The 20607-nt window shown below is 44.2% G+C and overlaps 1 protein-coding gene across 3 annotated transcripts in view; it reads right to left on the reverse strand.

The window, feature by feature from the left end:
* Window positions 1-9215: 9215 nt before the first annotated feature.
* Window positions 9216-20607, reverse strand: part of LOC137657888 (uncharacterized) — a 60631-nt gene continuing 49239 nt past the window's right edge. For all 3 annotated transcript variants that reach the window (XM_068392522.1, XM_068392530.1, XM_068392514.1), the window contains exon 3: window positions 9216-11229. In XM_068392522.1, coding sequence (XP_068248623.1) covers window positions 11038-11229 — 192 coding nt within the window. In that variant the 3' untranslated portion in view covers window positions 9216-11037. The remainder of the gene's footprint in view (window positions 11230-20607) is intronic.

Here is a 20607-nt window from a genome sequence, read left to right on the forward strand (position 1 = left end):
GGAGGCTATTCTCAGCTCAGGAAAGTTCAAGGTCTTTGGTCTCCCTTATTCCGCCAATTTCACATCAATGTGCTGGAGGCCATGGCAGTTCTTCTAACCCTGAAACGTCTTGCTTCACCCAAGAGACAACACCTTCGTCTGGTTCTCGACAGCGAAGTGGTGGTCCGCTGCCTCAACAGAGGCGGATCAAAATCAGGGCCTCTGAACCATGTTCTAGTAGCCATATTCTCCCTAGCAGCCTCGAACCGTTGGCATCTTTCAGCTGTCCACCTGGCGGGAGTCCGGAACGTAGTGGCAGACGCCTTGTCCCGGACCTCCCCTCTAGAATCGGAATGGTCACTCGATCTAAAGTCATTCCGGTGGATTCTCTCCCGGGTTCCGGGTCTCCAAGTGGATCTCTTCGCCACGGAGTCCAACCACAAGTTGAGAGTATATGTGGCTCCCAATCTAGACCCTCAGGCCTACGCCACAGACGCTATGTCACAGAATTGGGACATCTGGGAAAGGATTTATCTCTTTCCCCCGGTGAATCTTTTACTGAAAGTCCTAGACAAGCTGAGATCCTTCAAGGGACGAGTAGCCTTGGTCGCACCCAACTGGCCCAAGAGCAATTGGTATCCTCTCCTGCGAGAGTTGAGACTACATCCTCACCCGATACCCAATCCGGTTCTGTCTCAGATAGTACAAAGACGCGTTGTGTACGCTTTCTCAAACATTCAGAGCGCCCTAACTTTATGGACTTCATGAAGTTTGCGGCCATGCATGGTGCCAATATCGATCCTCAAAACACCCTGTTCCTAGAATCAGATAAACGGGATTCCACCATCCGCCAATATGATTCTGCGGTTAAAAAGTTGGCTAAATTTTTGATAGAGTTAGACGTACACTGTATGAACTTGAACCTTACAGTCACTTTCTTTAGAACTTTATTAGAATCAGGTCTGGCAGCCAATACTATCACCACTATTAAATCTGCCTTGAAAAAGATATTCCTAGTGAGTTTTAACATAGACTTAACCGACTCTGTGTTAGCTTCAATTCCGAAAGCCTGTGCCAGACTGAAACCGGTTACTCGTCCTACCCCGGTTACCTGGTTCCTTAATGATGTACTCAAATTGGCTTCTGATACCATTAACAGTTCTTGTGATTACATTCCCCTTCTCAGGAAAACACTTTTCCTGGTGAGTTTGGCTTCCGGGGCAAGAATTTCTGAACTGGCAGCTTTGTCAAGAGACCTGGGTCATATTGAGTTCCTTCCTTCGGGAGAGGTCCTTCTTTCGCCTAACAAATTCTTTTTAGCTAAGAACGAAGACCCTCAGAACAGATGGTCCTCCTGGAAAATTGTTCCCCTCACGCAAGATCCGTCTCTGTGCCCTGTTACTACTCTTAGGTCTTATTTATCCCGGACCTCCTCTAACTCCTCGGGGCCTCTATTCATTAGAGAACAAGGCGGTACCATTACCATTAAAGGGATCAGGCAACAAATTCTGTATTTTATTAAACAAGCTAGCCCTGACTCTTTTCCTCTTGCACATGATATCAGAGCGGTTGCTACTTCGGTGAACTTTTTTCACCACATGAATTTTACGGATCTTTCCAGGTATACAGGGTGGAAGTCACCCTCAGTGTTCAAGAAACACTACCTTAAACATTTGGAAGCCCTTAAATTTCCTACAGTAGCTGCAGGGAGCGTAGTTACCCCCAGGTAACTAATATGTTAATTCCTTGTTATTTTATCTCTCCCCCTTACCTGCCTCATTTATACCCTATTTGTATTCGTTGGTTTCGCACCTGATTACTATTATTATATTTGTAAATTTTTGACTCCTGAGTATCTGTATATATCATCACTCACGGCATTATTATACCTTACCTTTTTTGGTCAATTGTTCTACCAAGTGGATTTATGTTCTTTTTAAGATACCCTTATAGCTGTTTTTGGCACTCATCTCTGATTAAAGCAACTTGTATTTCCCTTATGTTTATGTTTTTCCTTTATTTTGCAAGTTTGGTGACATTTCTCTTGTATATATTCACTGGCCGGCACAGGTTCAAGCCCAGAAAAGGGATTTTGACGTAGGAAAAATCTATTTCTGGGCGAGGGACCTGTGCCGCCCAGTGAACCCTCCCAGCTCCTCTCCCTTGGAGTCCCCAAACTTTGGGTGCTAAGGAGTTGGGTTCTGAGCGGATGCAGAGTTGCTGGTGCCGAGTGAGGTTGAACGGCTCTCCTCTATTGGGGTCTTTGTCGTGGATGAATCTAAATAGTGCGGGACCTCTGGATTATACGCCCAATTTTATACCGACACCAATAGGTGAGCGAGCTAGTTAACCTAGCACTCCTTTACATTTTTTCTCTGGTATATTTAGCAGTAAATTACCTAAGAATAAGTGCTAACAGGAGCTTATTCACTGGGCGGCACAGGTCCCTCGCCCAGAAATAGATTTTTCCTACGTCAAAATCCCTTTTTTAATTGAAAAACCTTTCAGTTTTTTTTTTTTCCTTTGGTCAAATAACCTGTTTATTGACGAAACGTAAGTGGGCTCTTCTCTTCGGTGCGAAATCAAGAGAGAAAGAGAGAGAGAGATAGAGACGGAGAGAGAGAGAGGAGAGAGAACGTTCCGATCTTTATTCTCGTCCCAAGCGAGTAACGTTGTTCTCGAGTTACTCTCGTCCCTAGTCTCTGTACGGGAGAAAGGATAAAACGTTTTTAGTTTTTATTCTCTTCCCAAGGCACTTTACGGTGAGAGATTGAAAACGTAGTTTTGAATGAACTAGTGTTTAGTCTCCTTCCCAGCCACTGATCTTTTTATCTTAAAATATGTTTACTGTTTTTTGCTTGTATTAATGTGCTTACATTATACGACTGATTTTGCAATTATAACCTTTTGATGAGGGTAGAATTGCGTGCTTCAGGTAGAAATCAGTTTTATTCATATCTAATGTAAATTGTTAAAAAATTCGATTTCAGTGAAATAAGTGCAAAACAGAAAATCGTAGTGATAAAGTGATATTTGCGCAAAGTGTTATCAGTGTTGTGACCGAGGGTTCGTCTGTTCGTGCCTGTCGTTCGCCTAGTCCGAGACCTCTTGCAAGCTCCCAAGCCCAGGGAAGAAGTAATGTCGTACGACTTATGGGTTCGAGAGGACTTGATCAGCGAACAGACGTTCCCTCTATGGTTTCAGGCGTGTCTCATCAACACCGCCCCTACCATAAGACGAGCGAGACGATTTTCTCCTCGTCATCCGAAGGCTTTTCGCATAAGAAACCGTGGAACAAGGTTTCGAGGCCCTTTAAGCGAAAGTCAGTCCTTTCAGGACAGGTCCAGCGTCCTGGTTTTTAACTATTAGGACAGCTCTGACCCTATGCAGTCATCGGAAGACTGCTCTCCGCCTAAACAAAAGCGTAACACAGGCTCCGAGAGTCTTTTTGTAGGCAAGGTTTTGCAGTCACAGACGTTACCCCCCTCGTCTCTTACCGCAACCATTCCCGTTGATCCTAAATGGGTTGTACGGCAAGACATGCAGAATAAGTTTGCCTCTCTTATGGAGGACTATTCTGCTGAGCAGGTTCACGATGATCCTCGCCGCTTAGCTGATCGAGATCCTGGCCGTCAGCCGCCCAAACGAACCTTTGCTACGTCCTGTTGACATTGACGTTACAAAGTCACATCAGTCACGTTTTGTAGAGCCTCACTCGATGCAGTCCAGTGTTGACTTTCAGCCGCTTGTGGACGTTCAGCCGCTGCCGCATGCTCTTGTTGACGTTCAGGACGTTTGCCAACCAGCGAAGTTGACTTGTTTTGACGTTGAGCGTCAAGCACCGCAGTCAAGAGTTGTTTTGACTGCTCAATCTAGGCAGTCAAGGCAGTCTCGAGTTGACGTCGAGCGTCCTCCCGCACCTGTTGTTGTTGCTGTTCAGTCCTTTAAGCAGTTACATGACATAGCGTCCTTGACTGCTACTGTTGCTCCTTTGCGTGTGGACTCTGCTTGTCAAGCATTGCCACCACGGCAGGTCTCTCCCTTGGTTGAGACTCGGCTATTGTCGGACAAGGTTCCTTCAGATGAGGAAGTTGCTGTTCCCCCTCCTACTGATATTCCCTTGAGGACTCTGTCAGACGGAGAGGAACCTAAAGCTGCTCAGCCCTCTATGGACTTTAAATAAATCATGCTGATTTTTAAGGATCTTTGTCCGGATTTTTTTGTAACTGCTGCTCCTCGTTCGCCTAAACGTCAGAGTTTACACTAGGCCTAGCTACTTCGAAGCCGTTGTTTTATAAGCTAGTGCTCTCTCGCTCTTCTAAGAGAGCTTTACGTTTGCTAGGCGACTGGTTTATCACCAGGAGGAGTTTGGGGGAGACAGCCTTTGCTTTCCCTACTTTTAAGCTGGCTTATAGAGCGAGAGTCTGATATGACACGGGAGAAGTTCTTGGCTTGGGAGTTCCTGCCTCTGCCCAGATAGACTTCTCAAACCTCATAGACTCTCCCTGGCGCCTGGCCATGAGACGCTCCAAGATTTTATGGTCGACTTCAGAGCTAGATCATCTCCTGTTAGGAGTTTTTTCGAGCGTTTGAAGTTTTGCTGTACAATTATGTCATGCATAAACAAGGCTTTCAGGGATGGCTCCATGATCTGACAGCCACGTTCTCTGCAGGAACAAGTCCCTCAGGGATGGCTCCAATGATCTGGCAGCCATGTTCACTGCAGGAGTACGTAAGAGGCAAGTGCGCTCAATGTGTTCATTGTCAAGACAAACTTCACGATGAAGTCTACCAGGCTGTCTTGACAGCATTAATGGAAGGCGACTGGATGGTCTCTCTCGACCTTCAGGAGGCATACTTCCACATTCCTATACACCCGGATTCCCAACCGTTTCTGAGGTTTGTTTACAGGAATGTGGGGTACCAGTTTCGAGCCCTGTGCTTTGGCCTCAGTCCTGCTCCTCTCGTGTTTACGAGGCTCATGAGGAATGTGGCAAAATCCCTCCATCTATCGGGGATCCGAGCCTCCCTGTACTTGGATGACTGGCTTCTCAGAGCATCGTCCAGTCTTCGCTGTCTGCAGGATCTACATTGGACGTTGAGTCTGGCCAGGGAGTTGGGACTTTTGGTCAACCTAAAAGTCCCAACTGATCCCATCCCAGATTATTCTATATTTGGGGATGGAGATTCGCAGTCCAGTTTTTTTCGGGCTTTTCCGTCTGCCACCGAATAGAACAAGCCCTGCTCGAAGTCCAACTAATGCTGAAAAGGAAACGTTTGTTCAGTCAGGAGTTGGAACAGTCTCGTAGGGACTCTCTCATCCCTGGAGCAGTTTGTCTCACTAGGGAGACTACACCTTCTGCCTCTCCGGTTCCATCTAGCCTCTCACTGGAACTAGAACAAGACGTTAGAAACGGTATCATTCCCAGTCTACGAACCAGTAAAGGCATGCCTGAAATGGTGGGACAGCAATATCAGTCTGAGAGAGGGACTATCCCTAGCAGTCAAGAACCCAAACCACGCGTTGTTCTCAGACGCGTTGGATTTGGGTTGGGGTGCGACCCTGGACGGTCAGGAATGCTCGCGTCTGTGGACCTCAAGTCAGAAGAGCATGCACATCAACGGCAAGTAGCTATTAGCAGTCCACTTGGCCTTGATGATATTCGAAAGCTTCTTCGAAACTAAGTGGTAGAGGTCAACTCAGACAACACCACAGCTTTGGCGTACATCTCCAAGCAAGGAGGCACACACTCCTTCACGCTGCTCGAGATCGCAAGGGACCTTCTCTTATGGTCAAGAAATCGAGGCATCTCCCTGTTGACGAGATTCATCCAGGGGGACTTGAACGTCTTGGCAGACTGTCTCAGTCGGAGGGGTCAGGTGATACCCACGGAATGGACCCTCCACAAGGACATGGGTAAGAGTCTTTGGGCTACTTGGGGTCAACCCACCATAGACCTCTTTGCCTCCTCGTTGACCAAAAGGTTACCAATCTATTGCTCTCCAGTCCTAGATACAGAAGCAATCCACATAGACGCATTTCTACTGGATTGGTCTCTTCTGGACTTATATGCATTCCCACCATTCAAGATAGTCAACAAGGTACTGCAGAAGTTCGCCTCTCACGAAGGGACAAGGTTGACGTTGGTTGCTACCCTCTGGCCCGCGAGAGAGTGGTTCACCGAGGTACTTCAATGGCTGGTAGACTTTCCAAGAAGTCTTCCTCTAAGGGTAGATCTGTTACGTCAGCCCCACGTAAAGAATGTCCATCAAAGCCTCCCCGCTCTTCGTCAGACTTCCTTCAGACTATCGAAAGACTTCCAAGAGCTCGAGGCTTTTCGAAGGAGGCAGCCAGTGCGATTGCAAGAGCGAGGAGAGCTTCTACCATTAGAGTATACCAGTCGAAGTGGGAAGTCTTTCGAGACTGGTGCAAGTCAGCATCTGTGTCCTCGTCCAGTACCTCTGTAGCCCAAATCGCAGATTTTCTTTTACATCTGAGAAAGGTTCGCTCCCTTTCAGCTCCCATGATTAAGGGCTACAGGAGCATGTTGGCTTCGGTCTTTCGACATAGAGGCTTAGATCTTTCCAACAATAAAGATCTCCAAGATCTCCTTAAGTCTTTCGAGACCTCTAAGGAACGTCGTTTGGCAACTCCTGGATGGAACTTAGACGTGGTCCTAAGGTTCCTCATGTCAGACAGGTTTGAGCCATTACATTCAGCCTCCCTGAAGGATCTCACCCTCAACACACTTTTCCTAGTGTGCTTGGCTTCGGCTAAAAGGGTCAGTGAACTTCATGCCTTCAGTAAGAACATCGGCTTTTCTACAGAAAAAGCCACTTGTTCACTTCAACTTGGTTTCCTGGCCAAAAATGAACTGCCTTCTCGTCCTTGGCCTAAATCTTTTGATATTCCTTGCTTATCAGAGATCGTGGGCAACGAACTGGAAAGAGTATTATGTCCTGTTAGAGCTCTTAAGTTCTATTTTAGCTCGTACTAAGTCATTACGAGGTAAATCTGAGGCATTATGGTGCTCAGTTAAGAAACCATCATTGCCTATGTCAAAGAATGCTTTGTCATATTTTATCAGATTTTTAGTAAAGAGAAGCTCATTCTCACTTGAATGAGAAAGACCGATGTTTGCTTAAGGTTAAGACGCACGAAGTTAGAGCTATAGCAACCTCCGTGGCCTTCAGGCAAAATAAATCTCTGCAAAGTATTATGGACGCGACTTTTTGGAGAAGCAAGTCAGTGTTCGCGTCATTTTACTTAAAAGATGTCCAGACTCTTTACGAGGACTGCTACACACTGGGTCCATTCGTTGCAGCGAGTGCAGTAGTGGGTGAGGGTTCTACCACTACATTACCCTAATTCCAATATCCTTTTTAATCTGTCTCTTGAAATGTTTTTAATATTGTTTTTTGGGTTGTACGGAAGGCTAAGAAGCCTTTCGCATCCTGGTTGATTTGACGGGTGGTCAAAGTCATTTCTTGAGAGCGCCCAGATTAGGGGTTTGATGAGGTCCTGTTGTATGGGTTGCAGCCCTTAATACTTCAGCTCCTGGGAGTCTTTCAGCATCCTAAGAGAATCGCTGGGCTTCGTGAGGAAGACAGACTAATAAGGCAGAGTAATCGTCTAAGTCAACTTCCTATACGCTGTAAACTTAATTAACTCTGGTCTCTACCCACCACCATGGGTGTGAATCAGCTATTATATATTCACCGGCTAAGTTAAATATTTAAAAATGATATTTTAATTATAAAATAAATTTTTGAATATACTTACCCGGTGAATATATAAATTAAAGGCCCCCCCTTCCTCCCCGATAGAGACCCAGCGGGATGAGAAAAATTGGGTCTGTTTACATGTATATGCGGTATCTGGCCGATAGTTGGCGCTGGTGGGCACACCCGCAACCTTCATAGCGATCGCTCGCGAGTTTTTGTGTGTGTTTTCTGTCGAGCCGCTGGAGCAGCAGCTATTATATATTCACCGGGTAAGTATATTCAAAAATTTATTTTATAATTAAAATATAATTTTTCCTGGTTTCCTTTCCTCACTGGGCTATTTTCCCTCTTGGAGCTAGCATCCTGCTTTTCCAACTAGGGTTGTAGCTTAGCAAGTAATGATGATAATAATAAAACCCAGAGCTCATGACGTTATGGGCATTTGTATGTCCCTAGCGTTCAAAAGAAAATTCTCTATGGTACAGGTACTTTAACAGGAATTTGGCAAAGGCAAACAACATTCACCGCCCATTCCCTGAAAGACGTAAAACACAGAAATTTAGATACCTTTTACTCTGGGTCCTGTGGCAGCTTCTCAACAAGTGGTTTAGCTACCTCAGCTCCTTTACAGGACTAGTAGCAGTCAGTTGAGGGGAGAGGTTACCTGGTATTAGTCTGGGATGAATGGATAGTTTGGCTGGCCTTTTCTTCCTTTATCTTCCCCTCTCTTGGGACACAACGTCCAGTTGACAATGCAAGCTGGCCTACCTCGGACTACTGGCGAGAATAATTTTTACTTGTGCGGTCTGGAATATTTAATATCACTCCTTACTCTATCTGGTCAAGTTACAGTAATTGCTTTCCACTTATGGACCATGATTGCCCCGGCCGTGAGATTGTACAACATTTCCGGCTGAGAGTTTCATGGGGTGTCAGGGTATTCCTTTCATGCTTCATCAAGCTCAGGGTTGTACCCTAGGTTAAGTTTCCTATCAGTTGGAGTTTGGACTTCCACCCAGCTAAGGGTGAGTCTCTATAGTAAAGAATGGAAGGTTTGTATTTTTGTTGGAACAATTACAAATTTGGAAGTAATTTGTATTTTTCTTAACTATACAAACATATGTTCTTTACTCATACATGTCCCACCATCACCTGATCCCCCAAGTAGTCCTGCCTGCAATCAAAAGTTGAAACCTCGTGCAAAAAAATTACAGGTAGATTCCAGCTATGCGGAAAACTTTTATCTGTAATAAAGAACTCAGGTTTATAAAGATACAAAAAATACAAATTACTTCCAAATTTGTCATAGTGTTCCAATATAAGCTATATTTAAGCACCTCAAAATACACAAGAAAAAGATTGTCTTGTTAAAACAAACTTAGGTCTGAATCCATTTAAATGTTTTTTGTTTTTTTTCCATCATTACAAGAATAAAGTTCTCAACATCATTAGTGAAATTTTATGCATATAAAAAATTCCAAACAATTGATTTAATGTTGAAGAATTAATAATTTGTACACCAAGTGCATTTTATTAGAAAAATTACTACTTGACAATACATAGAATTAATCTTACACTGTATCAAATTGATCTTACACTGTATCAAATCACTAACAGTATAAAGTTGATCTTACACTGTACTAACAGTATAATTTCTCAATGATAAAGTATTAACTTAATTTTTAATTAATAAAAGTTATAAAACCATAAATGCTACTACAGTATTCATATTTATTGTACTCTTTTTATACAACCTTCTCAGTATATTAAAATTTAGTCAATAGCTTTGTTTTTATGTTACTTAAGGAAGTACATGTCATGTAGTGTTGTAAATATTTTTTAACCTAGGATATTAATAATTTATATATTTTTTAATCTCAATGCTAGTACTGTAGTAAGTATTGAGGAAGAAACATTTCAACTCTCCACATTCATTAAAAGCTTTATATTTATCATAATTAAATTAAGCTTCTATAATAAATAACTATCAAGTCATAAAAAAATGGGCTGAACAGCAGTTTGAAAACTTGTGTCAAAGTAAAATTCCTCATTAGATAAACAAAATCAAGTAAAAAACATACATTGGAGGAATTTTATCAGAATCCAATTTATACACGTATCATATTTGCTTGCAACATTTTACATGACTGTATATTCCTATAAGTGCAATCTTATAATTTTTCCTATGTTGCTCTGTAATTCTAATTCTCCATACCTTACATGTAGAGAAACCACAATTACATGGACAACAAATTAATAAATAATGCCCCAAAGCCATTAAAAACATCCTTAGTCAAGCTTTTATTGAAAGACCTTTAACTGTAAGGCCACTTAAAGTTATTGAAATTAATAACAATAAATAATTAAGATTCCAGGTAATCATGTCTGATAACTAAATATAAGATTAAATATTTAATGCTATTAATGGTTTCTACTTTGACAAATTAGCATTCTGAAGTCAATGTTAACCTTAAAAACTAAATTAATTGTTGTGTAACTAAACTTTTAACTTCTAAAACTCTCAGCAATTGACAATCTACCTCTAAAACTTGGACAGTCACATTAAGTGTATTCATCAATCAAATGTGCCAGGGTAAACAGAACACTTTGCTATAATAACAGCAAAAATCATAACTATCTGTGCTTCATCATCTCTGACTACCTAAACCATTTTCAATACTAATAAGGAACTTGAAGTAATTTTTATGGTATATCTATCAATTTCTTGAATATTAAACTATTTTTTATTACAACATTTCATCTATGTATATAGCCTACTCATATTTCAGATTTGATAAATATTTTTAAAATATTAAAATCTTTCATTTCACATACTTTAAATATACAATTTATAATGCCAAACTGTGTTTCAAATTAGTTACAACTACATAATCAATTACTACCTATTATTAACCAGAGACAGCATAGAACATTTGAAGATATTATTGCTGAAGCTGCTGTATAGTAGTTCAGTTTGAATAATTGATGCATATTTAGAAAATTTTAAGTGAAATAAAAGCTGGCACTTATAATGCTAAAACTATTCCATTCAATAACAGGCAAAGTTCCCGATTAAGTATCAGATATGTCGAAGCTTCAATCTTGAGTAGTGTTATCCACTATTATGAAAAGTACTGCTGAACAAAACCTTCAATCTATCCACACAAGCATACAACTTTTGTAGACTATACCATTCTATACAGAATTTTGTGAAAAGACCTAACTCACCTCTACAGATAAAGGCCGACCAAAATCAACATTCTAACAGTGACCAGCAGTTTTAATGAAATTATTTATAGATAAATTTTCTTTTCCTTATCTTCATGTAAGTAATTACTCCAACTCCTGAAGAGCATCTTCTGGTTGAAGACCTCCAGGTTGAAGCCATATGTATCCAAGGGCAGACATTGAGCAGTAAGCATGGTAATATCTTCCAGGGCTGCGGCACCAGTACCATCGAGGACATTTGCAACGAAATTCTGTCTGGAATTCTGTCTTGCAAATTTCACCTGTCCAACAAGTTCTCTGAAAGAAATCAATTAAAAAATTATAATAATTTGGTAAACTCCCAATATTCATATTGCCTTTTCTCAAAGCTGTGCAAATGTCAACATCTACCCTAAAATGAAAATTTTAATTTTCTTTCTAAAAAGCCTTCCCCCTCTAGTTGAGTAGCTAGTCAATCTGAAAGTACATAGATATCTGTGTAGTGTGTAGATATGTCAGTTCTTTCATCATTTTTACCAGTGTCATATTTATTTTTCCTTATTACTCATTTTGTGATTTTAGAACATTTTATTTTCTTATAGAATTGCTATGAATGCCAGTAAGAGGGGATCTAGAAAGTTTGTGAAAGTGTGGCTGTCACAAGACTGAGTTTTGTTCTATTGTTTTGAGGAATTTTGTCCGCAAACGGTTCTTCCTCTTGAAAGTTATGTACAACCAATAGCCGACTGCTTAATTTTTCAAATTGTAAATGTAAATTAACTTTTACTTCAGGGGGAAATCCAGAAGATTAAGCTAGTTAGCTTAATACAGTTTTACCTTTTGCTTTGTTTGTGTATCTTGGAAGGCTTCAGGCTAAGCTATGCTTCTAGCCCAACCTGCCCTGTTCTAAGCCTAGGCGTTTTGCCTAGCAGATCTATTGTGCCATTCAGTAGTGTTCTGATGGTGTACAGTGCTAGTGAAGTCGATTGGCTCTTCACATGCCTCCTACTCTCGAGTTACTTCAGGTTCTTTTATTGCTTAACCCTTGATTTTCCATAATACAGTTTGCTCTACATGACCACTGCACTCTTAAGATAGAAGACCGGACTGGCAGGTGGATTCTCATATTCCTCCATCTGCTAAAGCAAGCACTCATGGCTAGCCTTTTTATATTTAGTAAAGTGACAGAGAAGGCTGGAATACTGCAGTTAAACTTTCTAGCGAAGTGTAAACAATCAGAAGGGTAGTTACCCTCTCGACTGCTGGAAGGCTACCAGCACTATTCCAGCTCACTCTAATCTAAATTGAATTACAGCCATCACAGAGAGAACTTGTTCCTCTGGCTGTGAATTTAGCAGTTTTGCTTTGCATTAACATATACTTGTTCCAGCACCTAATACAAACCTATTCTCTTTACTATGGATATATTACTTGTGAAAGCTAGAACCAACCATAAACTTTTTAGCAAGGTGCAAAAGCCTACCACTAGATAACAGAGGTGGGTAGACCAGCCACCCCACTTACCCTCTAGAGGGTGAAGAAGTAAGGGCAATGACACCCCCCCCCTCCTGGACAACCTTTAGGTGTGGACACTGTTACTTCCCTTAGTGAAGCAACAGCACCCACCACTGGGGAGTCTCTCCCACAGCCACAAGGCAACAATTCTTACCTTCCTGGGGCTATTGGGTCTCCCCGGCTAAGCAATGACTTTTGAAGTGCTACAGTTGTGGCATAGCTGCCTCCCCAAGGGTTGACCACAGTCTTCCCCTGAAAGACTCTGGTGTAGGTGACCAGTTACCCTTCAGAGCTTCTCGTGCCCATAGCTGCTGTGTCCTTTGCATCTGCTCTTCTATTTGTTCATGTAGCTCCGGTGAATGAACATAGCAGTTGCAGATTGGTGCTCCTCTTAGTCCCTACCTATCGGATGATACTTTCGAGGTGAACCCAGAAGCTGACCATGATCAAACTTCTAAGCCTGCTGATTATACTCAGCGCATTGAGGTCCGGCAGCATAATCATCTAGCTTCTCCACTCGGTTTCGAGCACCTTTCTTGTTTGAAAGCGAAGCTCTCTTAACCCATGTGGTTCCTCCCTCGGGAGTTTCGGCACGAGTGCTCGATTCGTCGGTGCCTCGTTCCAGCTCTTTGGAGGTTTTGCTCTTTGGGCACAACAAAGCCCTTTGAGTTTTAAGAAGCCAGGCCCTTAAGGACCTCAGCATCAGACTTCCTCCCGTTATTCCCGTTATGGGGAAGAGCCTTCTTTTTCTGCTGTGCATCAGCGCACAAGGAAGACCTTTGTAGCCTTGCTTGCCACCATCCAAGATCGAGCCTCATCCTGTAGAAGCACGCAAGGCTACTCGCCAATCTCCTGAGGCAGCACTGAGTGTTTGTGTTGCTTTTCATGCAGCTTCTGCATGTGAACGCATAGACCCTAGTCATGCAAGTGTGCCTTGTGCAACCAGACACTGTATTAACAAAGTGTGTTGGCGAGCTCCTCTCACTGATGCAGGTCTGCGTATACCTACAGTTGTTCGCTAACACCATCGTAGTGAGGTTTTGGTATGAGTTACTTCGGTTGCACATGCTCACTCGCCTTTACCACCGCCAGATCTCACCATAATGAGGCTTATGAGACGCAACCCTTCGGGGTTATTGCCTCCAGTGTACGAGTCATGAGACATAACCCTGCAAGGTTATTGCCGCAGATCTCCACTCCGTAATGAACAGAGCTCTTCGAAGCACCTTCACTGTGATGACTGTGACTGCTTGCAATCGCCGCCTCTGACCATCGTGCCCCCAGGAACACGAGACTCGAGACACAATCCTTCAGGGTTATTGCCTTGGACCTCTCTTTCCTATGGGATTAAGTGCTCTTCAGATCTCTTGCATGGTGTTGGCCTCTTGTGGTCTCCGCCTCATCCCATCATGCCCTGCTCATGAGACATAACCCTTAGAGGTTATTGCCTCGTGCCTCTACTCAGCTTCTGCTTGTGTTTATGAGTGATGGCAGATGAGTGTTTGCTTACATGTGCGCTTTTTCCGCCCACCTCTACTGTTGAGGAAGGTCTGCTTACTTTGCCAGCTGCATGGGCTCCTCGTGGGCACTCACATGGTTACAAACATTTTCACAATGCTTAAGCTTGTGTACAATCACTTACTCTGAGTCAGGAAAGTTGCAATTTGATACATCCGCATGTGGGCGAGTAAGCTACTACTGCAGAAGAAGGCTGTTCAATTCACTAATTGCATGCGCTACCCTCACTGTAGCAGCAGAGGCTACTTAACTTACCGTCACACAGAACCTATTGACATTCCTTTATTCGAGAAGGACACTCTTGGGTTCGCCCAATTCCTGCCGGGAACCAGAGAAATTGGAACCTTGTTCTAATGCATCATTAGCTCTTTCTCAGCTGATGGTTATAAGCCTATCCTATGGAGAAAGTCAGGTTCTTCAAGAACCCCCATCTTCCTGTAAACCCCATACATAAGAGGTCTGTCCTGAAGTGGGCTCCTCCTTCATCCCCATAAGGTCTTCCCTGATATCTGAAACATAGGTAGATTCTGAAACTTCACATAGTGTGCCTGTTTCAGTTTCCTATCAGGAACAAAGATATCCAAGATGCATTTGCCTCTTTTCTAAGGGACCCTGGCACCAGGAAGGAGGAGGTCAAGTTTATCATAATTTTTTGATGTTCGCTGATTGAGTTCCGGTGCAACGAACCATTCGGGCCACTCTCAACTCTTCAGCCTGCCCCGAGGTACCCGTCATGGAATTCTTGCCATGCAATACCTCTATAGAGGTCATTTTTGTGTGTTTATTGGTCCATAGCCAGAGTTATACACGTAACTGCCTGCCGGACAAATACTGTATGATTGAAGATACGTTTCAGTCTTGTCTTTCAAAAGTAGTTACTTTCGACCGATTGTTTGCCTGACAACAATCAGCTTTGGAGATTTTCTGTAATGGCATTATGCACTACAGATAGGTGGTTACTCCAGTGTCCACCAGTCTATTGGCAGACATACATGACCAACTCCCATCCTAGCGATGGCAGTTGGAGGACTAGGTTTCATCCTCCCTTTACAGAGACAGTTGCTTGTAGCTAATCACATGATTTGACAGTGATCAACTTTAAATGTTTGTTAAAGCAACATCTCGGGCACTCGGATGGGTATTGGCCTTTCGCTTAAGAGTCCAATGATCCTTGTTCCAGTACTGGCTGCCCCAGAGAATCATGTAGCCCAAAAACTGCGGAGTTTCGGGGAATAGTCTGCTGTCTGTTCCAGTTTCCAATGGTGTCAGAAGGGAAGACTATAGTTTTCACCTGAAAAGGTTGCTTGTACAACCTATATCTCAATTCCCTGCTTCAGGGAGTGAAGCCAACAGCACCACCTGCTATAAGGGCTAGAAGAAGTTGGGATAAGGATCTCTCACACTAGGAAAGGCACCCAAGTCACCCGTCTTGCTAGGGGGTGGATGCAGTAGGAGGAGGGGATAAATGAGACCGAGCCTTTCACATTCATTTCGTTTACCCTTTTCATGTTTAGCTCTCTTGACTTTGTCTTTTCTTAATTCACTGTCATTTGAGTGCCTATTCATTAACTGAGTTATTAGTGAGTGTTTATGTCAAGAATATTAGTACTGTATTTAGGTTCTTTGCCTCGGATGGGGTAGTGACTATTGTGGCATCCTTAAGAGCCTGGCGGACACTCTCTCTCTGTCCCTCTTGCCTAGACAAGAGATGTTCAAGAGAATCTCCATGTAAATACTAGGGAGTGAACTCTCTCCCAATGGGAGATTTTTTTTCTCGTCGCAGGAAATTTAACGAGATATCCACGTTCTCTAGGTCCCCACCCCAAACCGGAGTTCGAGAAAAATATAATTCTATGCAGCGAGAACCTACCTTCAGTTTTTTTTCATCAGAACAGTAGGTTGGCCAGGGCACCAGCCACCCATTGAGATACTACTGCTAGAGAGTTATGGGGTCTTTTGATTGGCCAGACAGCAATACATTTGATCCTTCTCTCTGTTTAAAGTTCATTTACCCTTTGCCTACATACACACAGCAAATAGTCTGGCCTATTCTTAACATATTCTCCTTCATCCTCATACACCTGACAACACTGAGATCACAAACAATTCTACTTCACCAAAGGGGTTACTGCACTGTAATTTTTCAGTGGCCACTTTCCTCTTGCTAATGGTAGAAGAGACTCTCTAGCTATGGTCAGCAGCTCTTCTAGGAGAAGGAAACTCCAAAATCAAACCCTTGTTCTCTAGTCTTGGGTTGTGCCATAGCCTCTGTAGCATGGTCTTCCACTGTCTTGGGTTAGAATTCTCTTGCTTGGGGGTACACTCTGGCATAACTCTTGCTTGAGGGTACACTCTGGCATGCTGTTCTGTCTTATTTCTCTTCCTCTTGTTTTGTTAAAGTTTTTATAGTTTGTATAGGAGATATTTATTGTAACTTAACTCTTCTTATTTCCATGTTGGAGTCTCTTTTGAGATCCGGCCTCCCACAACAACAGCAGTTTGTGGTTCCGGATGCTTCAAAACTCCCGACCTTTGTGAAAAGCAACCCATGGAGGTTGGCTTTGCATGCCCCTTTCTCGGAAGGCATGTTAACCATTGAAGGTTGTGGTACCTAGCGGGTGGAGAACTTTGAGTTTTACCCACCGGGTTTGCAGTTCCCATTCCCGGGTTACGCGCACTTGACGGATGAGAGGCTTGTTAGGATGGATAAGGTACCAAGGGAGACTGTTATCTTCCCTATGGAGCAGGCTCAGTACGCCTGGCTCCGGACCCTTACTGAATGGGAGCGTGTGAGTACGAAGTTGACTCCTCACAAAGGCACATATACTATGTTCGTTGTAGAGGAGCTCACTCCTACTCCGTGTACCACCAAAGTGGCGGATCTTACCCTGGCGGCGGTAATGGAAGAAAAGTCTATACCTCAGCTTCGGGAGACCGATTTAACTTCCTTGCTTCTTCCGGGGGACCAAGACTGTTGGGTTGATGCTCCGTCGACCTTCACTGTGGGGAAGTTGGCTCCTGATTGTGCTACAACTTAGCTTAGCGAGCTTCTTCCTCGGTTGCCTGATTCCCTGATTCGGGCAGAGTATGAGGCTCGTGTCCGTTTGAGTAGGTCCCTGAATTCCGTTACTATGGCGGAGATGTCTTCCTTAGTTTATGCGGACGAGGCTCTGTTTAAGATCCTCACTAAGTCTCTCCTTCACACCCTTCAGTGTGATCTTTATGACTTCGGTGTCTCTCGTCGTGCATGCCGCACGTAAGCATGTCTTTGCCGACGGCTCTATCCGGCATGAGCCGAACAAGTTGATCAAGGCCTCGGTCTGGGGAGCAGATCTTTTTCCCGAAGACATGGTCAACGCGGTTCTCAGCGAGGCAGCGAGTGTCAATCAGTCCCTTCGGGCGAGGTGGGGTCTTGTCTCTAAGAGAAAATTTGACTCGGCTAACCCGCAGTTGAGGGGTAGGAAAAAGGCTAGACGGTTTCTCCCTTTTCAGGCTTCCCAACCTCAACCTGTGGTTCAGGCTGTGCCTGTCTCTCAGGAGAGACATGTGTCCCCCGCTAAAACTCAACCCCAGCAGCAGTTCGTGCTGGTGAGCCAACCACCTCAGCCTTCTTCTTCCGTCTCCACTTCGCCAGCTTTCAACCCTGCTTTTGAGTCTCATGCCCTGATGCAGGGATATAATAGGCAGCCGAGGGGAGGTAGGTCTAGAGGACCCTTTCGCTACAGGGGAGGTGGTCGAGTCTCTGGAAGGGGCTGAGGACCCCGTGGAGGTCGAGGTGGCAGGCCCTCGGCAATCCAATGAGATTCCGCAGGTATGGGGGAGGCTAAACTTGTTTCGCAAGAATTGGACCTTCAGCAGTTGGGCTCGAAGCATAGTTTCCAACGGACTGGGGTGGAGTTGGATTCAGGGAGCCCCTCCATCGGTTGGATTTTTTCAATTTCCAGAGCCGGAACTCATCGAATTCGCACGAGATCTTCTCAAAAATGCGATTTAACGGATCAGGCATTTAAAGTTTCAAGGTCGCTTGTTCAGCGTGCCAAAGAAAGACTCCGCCAACGGAGGGTCATCTTAGACCTGTCTCGCTTGAACACCTTTCTTCAATGCGACAAGTTCCATATGCTGACAGTCTCGCAGGTACGGACCTTACTTCCCCATGGGGCCGTCACCACCTCTATCGATCTTACTGACGCCTACTATCATGTTCCAATAGCGCGTCATTTTCATCCGTTTCTGGGTTTCAAGCCAGGCAATCAAGCTTTTGCATTCAAGGTGATGCCATTCGGTCTCAACATAGCCCCAAGGGTATTCACAAAGCTAGTGAACTCGGTAGTTCAAGAATTGAGGCCCCAGGGCGTACAGTTGGTGGCCTATGTGGACCATTGGCTTATTTGGGCCAACATCAACGAAGAATGTCGAGAGGCGACAGTCAAAGTCATCAGGTTTCTGGAACACTTAGGGTTCCGAAAAAATTTCAAGAAGTCTCGCCTAGTTCCGGCGTTGTACTTCCAATGGTTCGGACTCCAATGAATCTGGACACTCACAAGTTGTCGATTCCCCCAAAGAAACAGAAGGAGATTGCAAGGGCCACAAGACAGTTTCTAGGATCCAAATTTACATCTCGAAGGAACCAGGTAAGGGTTCTGGGTTCTCTCCAGTTTGCTTCCGTCACGGATGTTATGTTGAAGGCCAGGTTGAAGGAAATAAACCGTGTGTGGCGGTCCAGGGCGAATATCAGTCTCCTGGACAAAGTTTCGAGAATTCCAGCTATTCTCAAGAAAAGGCTCCTTCCTTGGACGAAAGTCAAGAATTTGGCCAAGTCGGTGCCCCTTTGGTACCCTCCCCCGGCGTTGATTGTCCATACGGACGCCTCCCTCACCAGGTGGGGGAGTTACTCTCCGTTCAAGGAGGTACAAGGCTTGTGGTCAGCGACCTTCCGTCGAATGCATATCAATATCCTGGAAACCATGGCCGTCTTCCTGACCCTGAAGAAGCTCTCCCCGTCGAAGAACCAGCAGATCAGGTTGGTTCTGGTCAGCGCAGTGGTGGTTCATTGCCTCAACAGGGGAGAATCTAAATCCGGTCACATCAATCATATGATGACTGCCATTTTTTCCTTGGCGGCAAAAAACCATTGGCATCTGTCAGCGGTTCATCTAGAAGGTGTCATAAATGTCGTAGCCGATGCCCTATCTCGGGTGACTCCCTTGGAATCGGAATGGTCTCTGGACCGCCAATCGTTCCATTGAATTTGCCAGCAGGTTCCAGATCTCCAGGTGGACCTCTTCGCCACGAAGACCAACCACAAACTCCGGTGTTACGTAGCCCCCAACCTGGACCCTCAGGCTTATGCCACGGACGCCGTGTCTCTCGACTAGAACACCTGGCAGAGGATCTACCTTTTTCCTCCGGTCAACATGTTGAAGTGAGTTCTGGACAGGCTTCGATCTTTCCACGGTCAAGTAGCCCTTTAGGCCCCCAACTGGCCGAAGAACAATTGGTTTCCTCTCCTAGCGGAGCTGGGTCTCCAGCCTCGATGGCTTCCCAATCCGTTGCTGTCTCAAACAGTACAAACTCGCAGTGTGTCAGCTTCCTCAGGAATTCTGAGTGCCCTAACTTTATGGACTTCTTGAAATTTGCTGCTCAGAAGGATGCTGCTATCGATCCTATTAACACTTTGTTCCTGGAGTCGGATAAGAGGGATTCTACTCTACGGCAGTATGATTCTGCTGTTAGGAAATTGGCCAAGTTCCTGAGGAATTCGGATGTTAGAACGATGACTCCCAATCTTGCAGTTACCTTTTTTCGAACATTGTTTGAAGGGGTTTAGCTGCAAGGACTATTACCACGATTAAGTCCACCTTGAAGAGAATTTTTCAATCTGGGCTCAATATTAATCTTTCAGATTCGTACTTTACATCCATTCCCAAAGCTTGTGCTAGATTGAAACCAGCAACTCGACCTGCTGCGGTTTCGTGGTTTCTCAATGATGTCCTTAAGCTGGCTTCTGATACTGATAATGATTATTGCTCTTACATAACAATCCTTAGGAAAACGTTATTTTTGTTGAGTTTGGCTTCCGGTGCTAGAATATCTGAGCTGTCAGCCTTATCCAGAGATCCGGGTCACATTGAATTTCTTCCGTCTGGAAAGGTATTACTCTCGACGGATAGACGGTTCTTAGCTAAAAATGAAGATCCCCAAGTCCAGATGGACTCCGTGGAGAATTGTTCCACTTCCTCAGGATCTTTCCCTGTGTCCTATCTACACTCTCAAAGATTATTTGCGTAGAACTTCTTCTACATCTTCAGGCCCTTTGTTTATTCGGGAACGTGGCGGAACTCTTTCCCTAAGGGGAATTCGACAACAAATGCTTCATTCTATTAAACAGGCCAATCCTCTCTCAGTTCCTCATGCCCATGATGTCCGAGCTGTGGCAACCTCAGTTAATTATTTCCATAACATGAATTTTGAAGATTTGAAAAGGTACACCGGATGGAAATCTCCTACAGTCTTTAAGGGTCACTATCTAAAATCCTTGGACGCCCTTAAATTTGCGACAGTGGCGGCTAGATGTATTGTTCCTCTGTATAGAGACGAACCATTGTAAATACAGTAGGGTCCCGAATTATGCGAGAATTTGGTCGATTAATGACCTCGTGTAAA

The sequence above is a fragment of the Palaemon carinicauda genome, chromosome 1 (genome assembly GCF_036898095.1).
Source record: "Palaemon carinicauda isolate YSFRI2023 chromosome 1, ASM3689809v2, whole genome shotgun sequence".
Lineage (NCBI taxonomy): Eukaryota > Metazoa > Arthropoda > Malacostraca > Decapoda > Palaemonidae > Palaemon > Palaemon carinicauda.